Source organism: Pseudonaja textilis, chromosome Z (assembly GCF_049901715.1).
Source record: "Pseudonaja textilis isolate UNSWEBS1 chromosome Z, rPseTex1.2, whole genome shotgun sequence".
Lineage (NCBI taxonomy): Eukaryota > Metazoa > Chordata > Lepidosauria > Squamata > Elapidae > Pseudonaja > Pseudonaja textilis.
The window spans coordinates 9381532-9397071 of record NC_142008.1 but is presented as its reverse complement, the minus strand read 5'-3'; the positions used below and the strand labels follow the sequence as shown (position 1 = coordinate 9397071).

At 37.3% G+C, this 15540-nt stretch overlaps 1 protein-coding gene across 17 annotated transcripts in view; it reads right to left on the bottom strand.

Annotated features, from left to right (window-relative positions):
• Positions 1-15540, bottom strand: part of DNAJB6 (DnaJ heat shock protein family (Hsp40) member B6) — a 63798-nt gene that overhangs the window by 27112 nt on the left and 21146 nt on the right. For 10 of the 17 annotated variants that reach the window (XM_087918111.1, XM_087918120.1, XM_087918112.1 and 7 more), the window contains 3 exons: positions 12619-12750; positions 11970-12111; positions 9734-9804 (listed from right to left, as the gene is read on the bottom strand). In XM_087918111.1, coding sequence (XP_087774237.1) covers positions 9734-9804; positions 11970-12111; positions 12619-12750 — 345 coding nt within the window. Of the gene's footprint in view, positions 1-9733; positions 9805-11969; positions 12115-12618; positions 12751-15540 lie in introns of all 17 variants that reach the window. The other 7 variants (XM_087918108.1, XM_087918115.1, XM_026718314.2 and 4 more) reach the window with 1 other exon arrangement.

Sequence of the window (15540 nt, the reverse complement as noted above, 5' to 3'; positions counted from 1 at the left end):
GGAAAGTATGTTACTTGGGAAGGCAGTATTTTTGCATCCAACCAAAATGATTTATGGAAGAAAAGAAGTATTACCATGGCTCCGATCTTAAGTAAATGTTCCATGGACAGTTCAGAAGAAAATAAGCTAATTGCCTTTTTAAGTACCAAGTGATACGGTTATAGTTCAAAAGGCATGTTACACCTCTTTTTAAAAAAATCTTAAGAACAGTATGCCTTAAATTTTTTTAAAAAAATTATATTACCAGGCTCTCAACTATCACCAATGCATCATTACAACATGTCAGGTTGATAAACACACACATACACATATTTCCAAACTTCATTGGTTATGGAAGAGTCTATATAGAGCCTCCTCTCCTTCATGTGATAAAGGATATAGAGATGTTGACATGCTTGTTTCATAAGACTAAATGCTAATTCTGCACACAGAAAATCCATTTATTAGAGCAATGATATTAGTAGAAATTTGTCAGCTGATCTCTGATTTGACCCTCCTAATTTTGAATCCCATCCAATCTTTGGCAGAGAACCTCCCCCCAAAAAAAACAACCCACCACCAACAACAAAACAGCCAAGGAAACTACTGTTAATAGTTGAGAAGTTCATATGGCTATCCTTTTTATAATGCACAAACTTTAAAAAATATTGTTTACGTAAGTATTGGAGAGCCTGGTAATATACTTCCTATCAGTGTTCCAAGTAAACTCTCCAAACAGTTCAGAACTCCAAGACAAGTCCATCAAAGTAAGAATTTATTAGAGAAGTCATGTTGGCACCTCTGGGGAAAATCTGAATTCCTGTGTTCCCACCCCCTCCATACTAAAACTCACAACCTGCCCCATTTAGTGATTCCCAGGTCACACTGGCCAATCAATCTTCTGTGTTGTCATAGTATATCCATGAACTGGAATAGACCATGGTAACGAGGTCATCCAATGAATAGGCATAGCAACTAAATCTGTCAATGAGGACTGTTTTGGAAACAAACTAGAATTAGCCTAGGCTGGAAACTGAAACTAAAAGTAACCTAGGCATGGCTCTCCTGTTAAGCTCTGCAACTCTGTACCTATGTGAAGCTCTGAGCGTGTCAATTGAAGAAAAAACTAACTTGCTTGCTTGCTGAAGACTGGAGCTCTGCTCTGACCTTGCAACATGCTTCTGTTTGAGTTTGGTCCATGTTGGAGAAATCTACAACAGGTTTGTAAAATCTACCTGTTTGTAAAGACATTAAATGAAGCATCGGCCATCTGTGTTTATTTTTCTGGCGCTGAATTATTGCTGTGAAACTCTCAATGTGTCAACTGCGGCAAATTTCAGTCACTCCCTCCAGATGCCAGCAGTTTGTCCTTGATATCTGGTGATAGAATGTGTTGTGGTTATACTCCCTTCAACTACACTCACAGCTTGCCCATCCCCCACTGTGGCAGCCTGGAATCTGTCTCAAGATGGATGCGGGACTGAGACTTTCTTTTTTCTTTTTCATTTAAGGCATATTGATCAGGGTGTTGGGCTAGAAGGTGTGTTGCAACTTTTTCATTTTATGATTCCATTTTATGATATGTTCATTATTCTAACTGCAGTCTACATTCAGATAAATTTGAGTTTGACCTGGTATCTATGGAAATCATATTTCTGCTATTTCTATGGCTATTTCATCTTACCTAAATCCCACTCTTATTCTTCAAAATTAAAGTCACTGGTCAATAAAGAAAGAAAAAAATACCACAAATGTTTATGAAGTGGAAAAATGAGTACAAGCATGTTAGAATTCTTTCTAAAAAAAAGAAACCAGACTAATATATTTCCTTGCTAATCCATAGTAACCAAAAGAATTATGTCAGGAAACACAGATGAGATGGATTTGAGATTGACCTATATAGATAAGCCATGCTGAGAATTATCCTAAAGAAGTGTGTCACGTAATTCAAATTGGTTCTTATGAAACACAATAATAGGCTGCCCAGCAACTTGACTCCTAATTCTTCATGGTAGCCTAAGGGATTAATACAAACCTCATTTTTTAAGTCAAGAAAATGAACTTTTCAGCCTTGTCTTGTTAGTGAATGTTAATACTGTTGCCTACTGCTGCTCAGTAAACTCTAATGTAACTAAATTCACCAAAATGACTACTGAATGCAGCAGCCCTTTCAAATGGAAGGCAAGGCTACCTGGAGTCGAATATAATCAAGTACTATAAAATAAAATTATACACCACACTCAATTAAAATAGTGTCTTTGCTAATGAAGATTTAAGAATTATTTCCAGGTGAATGTTCAAAATTACTGGTAATTTCAAAACGGTTAGGACAAGACGTAGTATTTTGTGAATACTAAATGATGAGTGAAATTATTTATCTTGATCAGCCTTTACCAAATATTATTTTTCCATCTCATTAAATATGTATATTTTTTCCTAGAGGCTTGATATACCAAATTTCAGAGTAATTAAAATAACTCTGTGCTTTTAAAAAATGTGTCCAGAAAGCAGTGGATAGGATCCAAGAAACAAAAAACCAGAAATGTGCTTGTGTTAGTTTTCCTTCAGAGAACAATTCTCCATTCCCTATGGTAAAATTCTTTTGGAAATTGCAAAAACCACTTGTGTAATATGAAAACAAATTAATCAAAGGTCTTCTGGTGTAGACTTAAGAATGTAAGAGATTGTCTGGATCCCTTCCTTTCAGGGTTCAGGCCAGGTTACAGGACTGAATTTGACCCCTCAGCAATACTATCAATCACGGTATTCTCTTGGACAGACTTCAGGAGCTGGTGGTGAGCAGCAATATACTGCACTGATTCTCCTTTTTGCTCGTGCGCCAGTTTCAATTGGTGTTGATAGAAGGGAGAGAGCCAGCCTATTTTGCGGGGTGTTCCAAGGATCAGTTCCCTCTCCTTTCCTATTTAACATCAATGTGAGGCCACTAATTGATCTGACACCTTGAGTGGAGATATAATTAATATGCTGTTGATATCCAGCTTTATATCTTCATCCTAGGGCATCTGAGCAATGCTGTGGATGTCTTTTTCCAATGTCTGGAGGCTGTAAAGGCCTGGATGAGGAGCAGTGGGCTTTTGCTAGGCATTTGGGCCTTCCAGTGACAAGGTTCTTCTACCTCTTTCTCCTGGATGGGGTGGCACTGCTCCAAATAGACCCAGTGCACAATTTCCTAGACATAGTTCCTGCTAGAAGGTGGCAACCATAGTTAGGAGGACCTTTGTGCATCTTAAGGTTAAGCACTAGTTTTTCCCCATTTCTTTGCTCACCCTTACTAATGCCTCATGACATCTTACTTGGATTACCGCAACACAGTCTACATGGGGCTGCCCTTGCAAAGCATTTAGAAGCTTCAGCTGATGCAAAATATGGCTGCACAGTTAATAGTGTTAGACATTCAACATATGTAACATCACTACTCTGTGAGCTGCATTGGTTGCAAATATGGTTTGAGGTGCAATTCAAGGTTCTGGTTGTCACTTTTTAAGCCCTTCATAGCTTGGGATGACCTTACCTGAGCAACCATCTTCTCCCAGCTGTTTCTATCCAACCAATTCAGTCCAGTATGTTGGGCATATTATGGATCCCTTAGCCAAGGAATGTCAGCTGGTAAGTACTAAGAGATGTTTTTCTGCTGTAGCCTCTGCCCTCTTTAACATTCTCCCTCCAGAAATTAGAATAACCCCAATTCCACTGACCTCTCAAGACCTTGAAGACCTGTGTGCCATGGCCAGGGATTCCAAGGGTGTGAATGTCCTTGTTTCCTGGCTATATTTATAACTATGTTGATCATAATTTTTGGCTACCAGGCTTATTTACTTTTGTATGATATTATAATTTTTAATTGTTTTATTATTGTTTGCCATCCACAATCACTTGTCTAAAATTGTAGCTATAATAAGTGAACAAATAAGTGATCTTAATCCAAGTTAGCCTTTTGGAACGCTTAATACCTAGCCATTTCCTGGGCATTTGGATCAGATAGTAGATGAATTCTGCTGGTGTGCTTTTCCCTATTACCAGGGTTATTGTTTATGCCTGGGTACCAGGGGTCTTATGTTGGTTTATTATTTTGTGTGAGACAGTTTTTTGAGGCACAGATGGCTATTTCTACCAATCAAATAAATATTCATCAGCATCCTACTGTCATGATAGTTTCAGATTGCAAGCAAAAGTGGAAAAAGAAAGGAGATAGCCAAACAAGGGAGCCAGAAGAGATTCTAATAAGAATTTCTACTTATTTAAGACAGTAATTCAACACCTCTAGAACTTTCAGACTTGAGCTGCAAAAACAAGATAAGTGGATAGCACAGTATTTCTACACAGTTTCTTTGCTTTTGTCTAGCAATTGGTCAGATTTTTGGAGCTGAGATCTAGTAGTCCAAAATATTCCCAATTAAAAGCTAAATTAATATTTCACAGAGTACTACCCTGCTTGGGAATAAGTGCTATAAATAAATTATATTAAATCAAAAGTCTTTTGTCATGATAATATTATATAACCTGATACATTTTATTAAACACATATTGATCAGTGAGATGTTTTAAAGTCAGTAAAATAATTTTACAGATGAAGAAACTGAAGCTAAGCAACTTAAAAAGAGTTTGAGGACACAACCCTGCAAATAAGTCAGCCAACAGAAATACTCCAGACATACATTGCAGCATAGTAACTGAAATATACTGACACAATTACAATTACTATCAATTACAAATCAACTATATAGCTCAGCAGGCAGAACAAAAAAGGCCCAAATATGAATGTAACAATATTCAACAACGAAAAAATTTTCTCTTAAACAATTGGCAGAAACACTTTTCCTTTACCAAAAAACCCCCCATTTTTTTTTAAAAAAAACGAACAATTTAGCAATACCTTGTCGGAAATCAATCCAAAGTTACAATGAAAGCATTCAATCTAGCAACTGGATAGAAGACAGGTTAATGAAATGCACTTAAGAACTGCACTTTGTTCACAATGTAGACAATGGAATAGCAGAACCGAGTATCAGAACTAAAGGTAGCAAGCTCTATTTCAAATTAGAACAAATTAAAAAAAATAGATTGTAGCAGCTGTTTGGGACTACTTTTAAATCAAAATAGTAGCTGTCCATAAAATATTTTGAAGTTTACCTAAGTTTGAAGGCAAAATAATGCCAAAACACTGTGTTTTGAAATACAGTGATAAATAACAGGCTGGATGCAGTCCATTCAAGTTAAATGGACGTAAGTTCAGTTGAAATTACTAAGACAAATAAGTGATTTGCCTCAGGTATTTAAATAGAATTACATGCAACTAAGTCCCACCTTAGGCATGAAAGCCAGATGGGTTAGTCTTTCTCTCAGCCTGAACTATCTGCGAGAATTGTTATTGTGGGGAAAACAGGAATATGTATGTTCACTGCTTTGAGTTTTTATAAAACAGTAAAGGCAGGATAAAATTCAGATTTAAAAAATCAACACAGTATGAAAGATTGTTCACGAACAGTAACTTTTTACTGTAGAATTTGATACAATTGGGTTACTGGGAGAAAACAAAGAAGAGTAGGATGTACTGTAATGGAAATATGGGTGGAAGATGTTAAACTGGAGAGAAGTGTCCCTTAAGCAGGTAAACAGAAAGGAGGATTTGTGTAGTGTGCTTTCCTACCCATTTGTCTGGTACCTCTGGAGTTATAGTTAAGAAAATGTTGGGGGAAAAAAACAAGTTATCCTTCTATCACTTCCCCTCCACATTAGACTCCATGTCCTCTAGAGATCAAAATCTTATTTCCTAATCTGGATGTTGTTACCTAGTAAACATCTGCAAGGAAACAACCAAGATCGGAGAGCACCAAATAACTATCTAGTTCCTATTATTAAGCTTAGTAGGCAGTGCATTTTGCTTCACTCAAGAAATCAACCAAGTATTTCATATGTTGAAAACCAGATAGAACTGAAGAAAAAAAAAATATAAGCAGAAGGGAGGACCTACAGATGAAAGAAATAACCAGGACAGCTGGAGCAAATATTTATGCCTGGAAGGGAGTCTTCTTGCCTTCAAAGAATCTGGTTGATGTAATTGGGTCTCTACTACGGGCATTCTCTTCAGATCCTATAATATTTCTATTACTCATGCACAGTGCTTCCTTTTATCACAAAATCAGATCAAAATCCATCAAAGGCAAACAGTTGTATGGTTCCTTCACTAGCTCAAGCAGTGGATAATATCACCCGTTACTCTTTTCCTAGCAGCAATTTTCAGGGGCAGAATCTAATATTTTGCTTATAAACAGCTACTGGGAAACGATATTTCACGATGTGGTTATAGCAACAGATTCATCAGAATGTGAGAATTGCAAACAAACGAACCAAACAAATGTCCTGAAAGATCCCATGCCTTCACTCTGTGTGGCTTTCACTCTTTGACATTCCAAGAACATATGTATCCAGTTAAATTTAATGTTCTGTACAAAGAAGCAACATAAAATCTGATCCGCTTGCACTGTCAGAAAGATTAGTAACTAAGAGTTAGATCCAAATGATTAGGTGCCAATATAGTCCTCACTTACCAACTGCCTCATTTAGCAACTGTATAGTTACTAGTGTAAAATAGCTTTGTGAGCAGTTCTCACAATTATGACCATTGCAGAGCCACACCACTGCCAGTCAGATGCTTTGCAACCAGTGTGTATTTACAACCGTTGCAGCATCTCTCAGTCACGATTGCCATTTGTGTGCTTTGCAACTGGTTTGTAACAAGCATAGTTAATAGAGAAGGAAGAAGATGTAAGTCACAGTCACATGTTTTTACCTAATGACCAGTGATTCACTTAACAAAAAAGGAAGTTAGCCTGAGACAATCACATGAATTTCTGCTGAGCAACCATGGCGACAGTTGCCAGTTCCAATCATCGTCGCTAAGTGAGGACTACCTGTAGGCAATATATTTGAAACAAGTCAGGCAAGCAAGCCAGGCAAGCAGGCGGCCAGGGCTTTGTCAGTGCTATGATCATGCAGTGCAAATGCAGAAATTAACTGGCAATGGACTCAGCATTCTGACGATATCTGTTCTTGGAAGGCAACATCACATATAGGGTATGTTTGTTAATGACAGTAATTGATCAGGTATTTTGACAAAACCCTCTTAAGGCTGTGCTTTCATTTAAAGGTTGGAGATGAATGCTTTGCAAATAATCCATATCTGATGAAATTTCAAATGATACGGGGAAAAAACTTTGCATAACAAAGATGTCAAACTGTCTTAGGAGGGAAGGATGCATAATTTGGCATTTTTGATATACAGTTCTGATATTTGAACTTCAGTACACACAGAGCCCTGGAATTAACTTCAATGCACCAGTCAAGCAAATGTGCCTATATTAAACCTGCTCTGTGCTGCTGGGAATATACTATGTGGAATTGTGGAATATACTATGCTGTGATGAAGTAGCACAAAAGTTGGTAAGTTACTCTTCTGTTTCCTGGTAAGTTTTGCCTAGTAGCAGAATTTTTATGTATATAAAACTGTTCTGTGTGAGTGTTACATTTTCAACAAAAATAGCTCATATACTTCAGCAATTTTCATAGACTTAATTAAAAATTAAACAGAAGCATGTCTTGGGTTGCAATTTTATTCTGATTTGTTTCTTCTAGCTCACAAGTCAAGATAACTTCTATTATAAGAAAACTCTTTCAAAGAATTTTAACTTCCAATAATTTTAATATAAAGATTTTCTCCCATTGACAAATGTATATTTGGGCTTTAATGGGCCTTCAGGTAGCCCTCCGAAAGCACAATGCTTTTTAAACACAATTGTCGCTAGACATTAGATTGAGCATAACCTTGGAACATGCATATGGTATGCATACATGTTTTAAGTGCACAGATAGTTACAACTTGATAAAGCTGATCTGTGAGTTTATCTGAAACTTCTACTAAAATCTCAGGAATTCTAACCAACATTCAGTAACAGCCAATGAATAGCTTAGAACTTAATCTGAAATCTGTTGCTCACTTACTTCTGAAAGAAATAAACTGGAGATAGGTAATGTGTTTCCATGTTAGTATTTATTATTTTTATCTATTGTTATTTTGTTACTGAGATTTCCTTATAGCATAAGCCTGCTGAACGCTCCTTATTTTGTAAGTGAATGCTTTATTTCTTAAAGGGAAGCCCATCTTCTCAAGGAATGTCACTCTCTCCTTAGGAAAGGGCAAGCAATAATCCAAAGGGCGGTATCTCAAAATCACAGCAGCCTTGTAAAGTTGCCTTGTCTTAACAAAACATAATTTAGGTGGGGGAAAAGTCCTTTTGCTGTCATCCATTGGTTTAGATAAAATGAAAAGCAAACTAATGTTTTTCCCAGATTCGATTGCATTATTAAAAATAGTTTTTAAGACCTCTGGGTGAAAATTGTACTTAAACACAGTGCAGGTGGTCTTCAATTTACAACCAAAACTGGGACCAGAATTTCCATTGCTAAACAAGGCAGTGAGTTATGCCTGATTTTAGAACCTTTTCCCATGGTTGTTAAGCAAATCACTGCAGTTGTTAAGTGAATCACATGGTTGTTAAGTGAATCCATCTTTCCCCAGCGAGCTTGCTAGTCAGAAGCTGGCTGGGAAGATCACAAATGGCAATCACATAACATCGTAAATACATGCTCGTTGCCAAGAGCCCAAATTTTGATCACATGACCAAAGGGAGGCGGTGACAGTGCAAAATGCAAGGACTGGTTATAAACCACCTCTTTCAGTGCCATTATAACTTCAAACAGTCGCTGAACGAATGGTTGTAAGTTGAAACCCACCTGTAATAAAACTGTACTTAAGACCTCTATTAGTCTTAAAAAAGAAATTTTAAATTATCAGGTTAAAGTTTACCCAATTTAAAGAAATTATATTTGTGTTAGTTCAGAATGTTGTGTCTGACATTAAGCGGAATCCAAGTTTTATATAAAGAATGTGTGCAAAGGAAAAGCTCACAGGAAGAGCTGAAAGCAAAATATAATTAGTATCCTTCAAGTTACACAGGCACATGTCAAAGCTACAAGTATTATCCCAAGAAAGAAGCACCACAAATATCAGCATTTATTCATTTTTAACTTTTTAGAAAAAATGACAAAATACCTAAGCTCAATAGTTTTAATTTATTAGCTTAGGCTTAAACATTACACATTTTTGTCAAAATAAACTAAATTGCCAGCAATCATGCAAAAACTAAAAATAAACATCCTTAATTTGTTTAAACCAGAAATGCACCATCAGTAACATGTTAACATTATTCACTATAAATGCTAAATGCTTGAAATTAAATTTGCCTCAGAAATGTTAACTTCACAGTAGAGTATTAATTGGCTCACATGTCAACACCTAAAAACAAAAAATAGCAAAAAGCAAGGTTCATGCTAATATTATCGTACAATTCAAATCCCTAACAATAGGGTAAAGGCTTACCTAGAATCAAGTTTAATATAAAGCAAAGTGCGTACAGAAATTTACAACAATTTTTAAGGACAAAAAAAAAAAAAATGGTCCTAATCATGTGGTCCCAGAAATTAAACGCATAAAATCTGACATACGAGTTCTGAAATAAAATTACTTTAGATTACGTATAGTATAATGAAAGAGTTCGTCTGAAATCTTCAAAAAATGTTCCTGTTAATCCGCAAAGGGTGCTTGTTATAACTTAAAATTTCTGTTAAATGCGTGCGATGAATTACTTGTTATCCAAGGGTAGCAGCTGCTCCTTACCATTTATTGTTAAAGACTTTAACAGGCCATCTTCTTCAACCTCTACTCTCTCTTGTCCATTCTCAACAATTCTGCAGGACAAAAATCCATGGAAGAGAATGGGTGTTGGTTTTTGTTTTGTTTTTTAAACAGTAAAAGTATAACAGAGAGATCTTGCCCATAGTGATTTAACTATGAGACGGTAGCTTAGAGCAGGAAACTCAGTTGTAGGATTCAAGGAATTTAACAACTGGTTCTTCTTAGTGACTGGCTAGATGGATATGGCTGGAGAGGACCCACGTGACTGGGTGTGTGTGGCCAACTCAACGTCACTTACAGCAAGTGGGGCGGCGCAGGCGGGCAGATGCTGCAGAGACGGCAATTTCCTATGTACCATTCCGAGCCTCTTCCCTACCCCCCCTTGGGCTGACAAAATAAAAACTCCAAGCCTGGGTTCCCCTCACAAGTGCTAGAAGTCTGGTACTCCTTCCCCACCTAGTCAGACTGCGCTCTCCTCTCTCACCAATTCTCCCAGCGCCCCAGGTATGCAACCACCCCAAAATTTTTAGAATTAGAGCCACGGAGGGGCAAAGTGCACACATCTCTGTTTCCCGCCCACACATTCACATGCCATACCAAGCCCGCTGGTGGCCTCTATAGCCAGACCCAGGCTTGGAGCATCAGCAACCTTTTGGAGCTTGTTAACAGCTCCACCCCAACCATGCATTTTCCAGCCCAGGCTCCTTTGAGTGAAAAGCATGCAATATGCTGCCACTAAGCTCCCCGGTTCCTCGCACAAGTGCTGGAAGAAAGGGAGTCTGATTGTGAGGGCGGGCTTTTCCAAGGCCGGTCCTAGACGGAAACAGAGATGAATGTGCCTTGCCTCCCCGAGGCTCTAATTCTTAAACATTTTGGGGAGTTGCGCACGTGGGGCGCTGGGGGAATCAGTGCCTGGAGTGAGAGGGGAGCGCAGGCTGATTGGGTGGGGAAGGAATACCGGACTTCCAGTGCTCATGTGAGGAACCAAGGAGCTTAGCGGCAGCATATTGCATGCATTAACAAGCCCGCTGGTGGCCTCTACAGCCAGAGCCGGGCTTGGAGCAGCAGCAGACAGACTTTAGGGTGCAATCTAACCCTCAAGCTCCCAATGCCAGAACTGGGGAGCCCGGTGAGAGATTCGCCATCATGCTGACAAGTACAGACCGAGTGGGTTTTTTGCTTCCCCCCATCTCAATTCATCATGGCGCAGACAGCCCAATGGTGGTGTTAAACAGGGCATTTCCATCAGCCCTTCTCCTTTCCCCCACCTCCTTTTGCAAGCATGCTCCAGGAAGACTCGGCAGGCAGTCACGATATTTAGATAGGCTTTTATTTTGTCAGCCCAAGGGGGGGAAAGGGGCTCGGAATGGTATGTAGCAAATTGCTGCCTCTGCAGCATCCATTGTTTCCCAGCAGGCAGGCAACTAGGAGGAGGAGATGGCAGGCAGGTGGGCTGGGTGGCAGAGAAGGGAGCAAGGAAGGCAGGCAAACAGGCTGGGCTGTGGGGACGGCATTGGGGAAGACAAGTGGGCTGGGCCGCTGGGACCATATGGGAGGCACCAGGAAAGGCAAACAGGCTGGGCCACGGGGAACGCAGGCAAACAGGCTGGGCTGCAGATACCACGTGGGAGGTAGCTGGGTGAGAAGTGAAGGAAGACTCACCAGGCAGAGATCAGCTGGGCCACGTGGTTGAGGCAAGGGAGCCAGAGAGCAGCAGCTATGCTATGCTGTGGGCATGACTCTAGGCAAAAGCCTAGGTGGGTAAGGTGAGATAAGGAGTGACAGGGCAGGTCGGGTGGGGCGAGCCTGTGGTGTGATTAGCCAGTTCTCCGAACTATGCAAAAATTTAACAACTGGCTGAATCCCACTTCTGAGCAAACTACATTGGAAAGCTTCATTTTATCCACAAATTTGAAGCAATTAATTCTCCAGTTGTCAAAACCCTTGCAAGATTTTTTAGCTGAGCTACCTTTTAAACTATGATTTCAAGTCAAATCAAACACACTATGTACTTTTTCTTTATGATGCTCATCTGAGGCACTTCAGCCATAGGGACGCCAACTTAATTTAGACTTATCCCCAGGATAAAAAAAATCAAACACAACACACAGAAAAACAATGAGTCAAACCTTACTGAAAGTTACTATATTCTAGTTTTGTTTTGAATGAAAAGAAATATTAACAACTCACTAACAAATTTAAATTTAAATCACTGTACCTCTTTGTAGTGACTTTTCTGCCGTTAACTAATTTAGTGGAAGTCGATACAGATTTGAAATTACCCATTCCACTACCACCAAATGATGTGGAGGAGAATGAAGTAAGGCCTCCATGGCCAAGAGAACCAAATGAAGTGAAACCTGCTAAGAAAGAAAAAGTGACAAAATGTATTTGGTCAAGGCATACTTCTGCTTTTAGATTAATGGACGGACCAATGTTTGGAACTATCAGGCCTCTTATTTAAACCATATTTGTTCATCAATAATGAGAAGTATTAAGTAATACTCCATGTTCTGAATACATTCAAAATACCGAATAATGTTTTACATCTTTGAAGGAATAGAAATGTATGGAAACATATGGAAATCCAAATATTGCTGATTCTCGTGTTTGATAGAGATGCCAAATGGTGTAAATCAGTAATATTTTTAAGCAGCAAAGGCTCTTCAACCTTGAAATAAACATGAAAAACTCAAATTACTGGATCCATCTCAGCAACTCCTACTCTTTTTTGGCTGTCTATTCCTATAATTCTAGCTTGCATAAATGGTGTCCAAGGCAGAATCACAGTTTGCAGGTTTTCAGGATATAAATGTTTGAGAACTGCACACATTTCAATGTCTACATTGTAATTAAGTTCATCCTACCTGTATCAAAGGAAGAAAAACCACCCCCAAAGGCAGGAAATCCTCCGAAGGCAGAGAACAATGAACCACCGCCTCTGCTTCTGTTTCCACGTGGTCCTCTTCTATTACCAAAAAAATCCTCAAAAGGATCTTCTGCAAATAAAATTAAAAAGTTTTGAATTAACTGGTGAATTTCTGTAATAATTAAAGAAAATAGTTGTAAAAGATTTAATAAAGGATTTACATGACAAATGTATCTTTTCTTTTATGTACAGAGAGCATTTGCGCCAAGACAAATTCCTTGTGTGTCCAATCACACTTGGCCAATAAAGAATTCTATTCAAATATTAAGATATATTTCCAGCATAATCAATTTCAACGTTTGATCATTTGATAATTATTGCCACATAAAGATTTTAATACATTATATTCATGTACACAAAAGTATTACTCATAATTTACAATAGTTCTTTTACCAGTCTTCCTTCCTAAGACAGGACTAGAACGCATGATATTCTGCTTTCTAGCCTGGAACGTTTAATCACTGCACTACCCTTCCTTTTTCAATAACTCTCAAGGATATATGCCATGAACTGCAGCATTTAAAGAGTAATTTTTATAATAAAAGAAAGAAAACAGCAACCTGTGAAAAAGTAAGACATTTGAGTTTCACTGCCCACTTCAACTATGTTCTTTTGTAGGTTTAGGAACTTGGGAACCTGAACAAAAGCTGCAATGAAGAATGTTATATTATCCTGATTAACAAGGTTTTAACCAGATAAACATTTTAAAAATTGCACAAAAGTATTAAAATCAGTAAATGAAACCATAAAAAAAAACCTTGTAAGGAGAGAGGAAGAGAAATAGCAAGACATTCTTCTGCTATTGTATAGGACCATGGTGAAACTCTAGAACCAAACTGTAAGTAGAGTGCAACATAAACCATAAAACTTAGCTGTTTATTATTATATTTTTAGAATATCTGAAGATGAGATGATCTGAAATATATTTATGGGTATACACATCTTTAAAATGGTTTAAATGTGTATCTCATCAAATTATTCAGAATGACGTCAAGACATTAAATTCGCATTTAAAACATGGTTCTGAACAGTCCCTAGATGAATTATGTAATTTAAAAATTAATAATAGGGGGAAATGGTTACTGCAATTGGTGGATCTAATTAAGAGCAAGAATTCCACAGGTAGGTTGCATGTGGGTTTGTTTGTTTTTTTGCTAAAGAAATTGCTTTACCCGTACAAACAGTATGTATACAAAGATTAGAATTATTTGCAATGGGTTTTTTTACTTCAATTATATTACCATAAACATTCAAATGATGTAATTCTGGTCAGGGTGGATTCGATTTAAATCAAATCAAATTTAAATCAAATCAATTGATTTAAATAAAATCATGATTTAAATCACTAGTAAAAAGGCTTGATTTAAATCAACTCGGTTTAAATCATAATTTTTAAAAAACCAACTGTCGCTCCTGTCCCGCAGCGGCTCCTGACCCGCTGTTGACTCACCAACAGTCCCATTCACTTTAATGGAACAGCTGATGATGCAGCAGTGCCACAAGGTGAGGGATGTGGCAGGCAGGTGAGTGGATACCCACTAACAGGCACTGCAATGATGGATCTGAAATGACAGGTGCTCTTTAAATGTAAGGACTCATTCTTGATGGTAGTTAGAATCTTTAATATTATTATTTGCAAGCAAAATAAAAGTTTCCTATTTAGCTTGCAGAGCTTGGATTCATTGAATGAGTTTAGCAAAATATACAGCTTCATGCTACATAACTAAGCTCCATTTTATGCTGAATACATTAAATTATTAGTGCATCTAAAACAAAAAACTACCTTTAAATCTGATTTAAATTTTAAAAAATCCAATTTTATTTTTATTTTACATCAATTTTATCCACCCTGATTCTAGTTTTAGCCATCTAATTAATTAATTAATTAATTATTAAGCAAAATAAATGAGCAACTTCTAGAGGTACCTATCCAGGCAGCTAAAGTTTTAATATTTGATACTTCAAACAAATTCATGGATGTGCATTTATCCTTTTTTTTATGAAAGAGTTTAACCTCCAGCCCTTTTAACTCAACAATTAGTTTCAAGTGGATCTCTTGGCTTCAGGTCAGTCATCCCAATCATTGTATCCAAATACTTTTCATTTTCATGAAACTCTCCTTTTACATTAAGGGAAACAGTACATTTTCATTTTACTTTCATACTTGTACATACAAGTTTCTTAAGATAACATTCTGTTACACCTCCCAAGGACCAACAGCTTCACTGAAAAATTAAATAAAAGGGAAGTCTTCAACCATTAAAAAATACGAAAATCAGTCCACATTGATTAATACCTTAAACTATAACTAGTAGTAGTAGTAGAAGACCTGGCTTTCTTTAATGACTAGCACTATTTTAGTATATTTCCAACATCACCAATAGCATAAGAATCTTTCAAATAAAATACTATTCTTGTAGCAAGAGTCTTCATTTTTTGAACTTCAGCATATTATCAGGTAAAAGCCACTGGTGTAGCTGCCTAATTTATTACATTGACTCATGAACCAAGTATGAAGGTCACTTGTGCACCCATGAACTATATTATATTACTGCTCACTATTATGGATCTATAAATAGACATTTTTTATGAGTTACCTGCTGTTTATTTTTTTCAATTCAGGTTTTGTTTTTACTATGAGTATGACTTCAGAGTGCGTAAAATATTCCTAGGGAAACTCAGGAGTTTAAATAATTCTTCAAATATAGAATCACATTTAGTTGTATGCAATTAATTTCATCTGTATTTTGTATCTAGAAACTCAAGTTAAATTGCCTATAATTTTTTTCTACAATGAAACCCCTTAATAAGCTAGGTTGATTTAAAACTGTATATACAGCAGAGTAATCTACTCTAGACT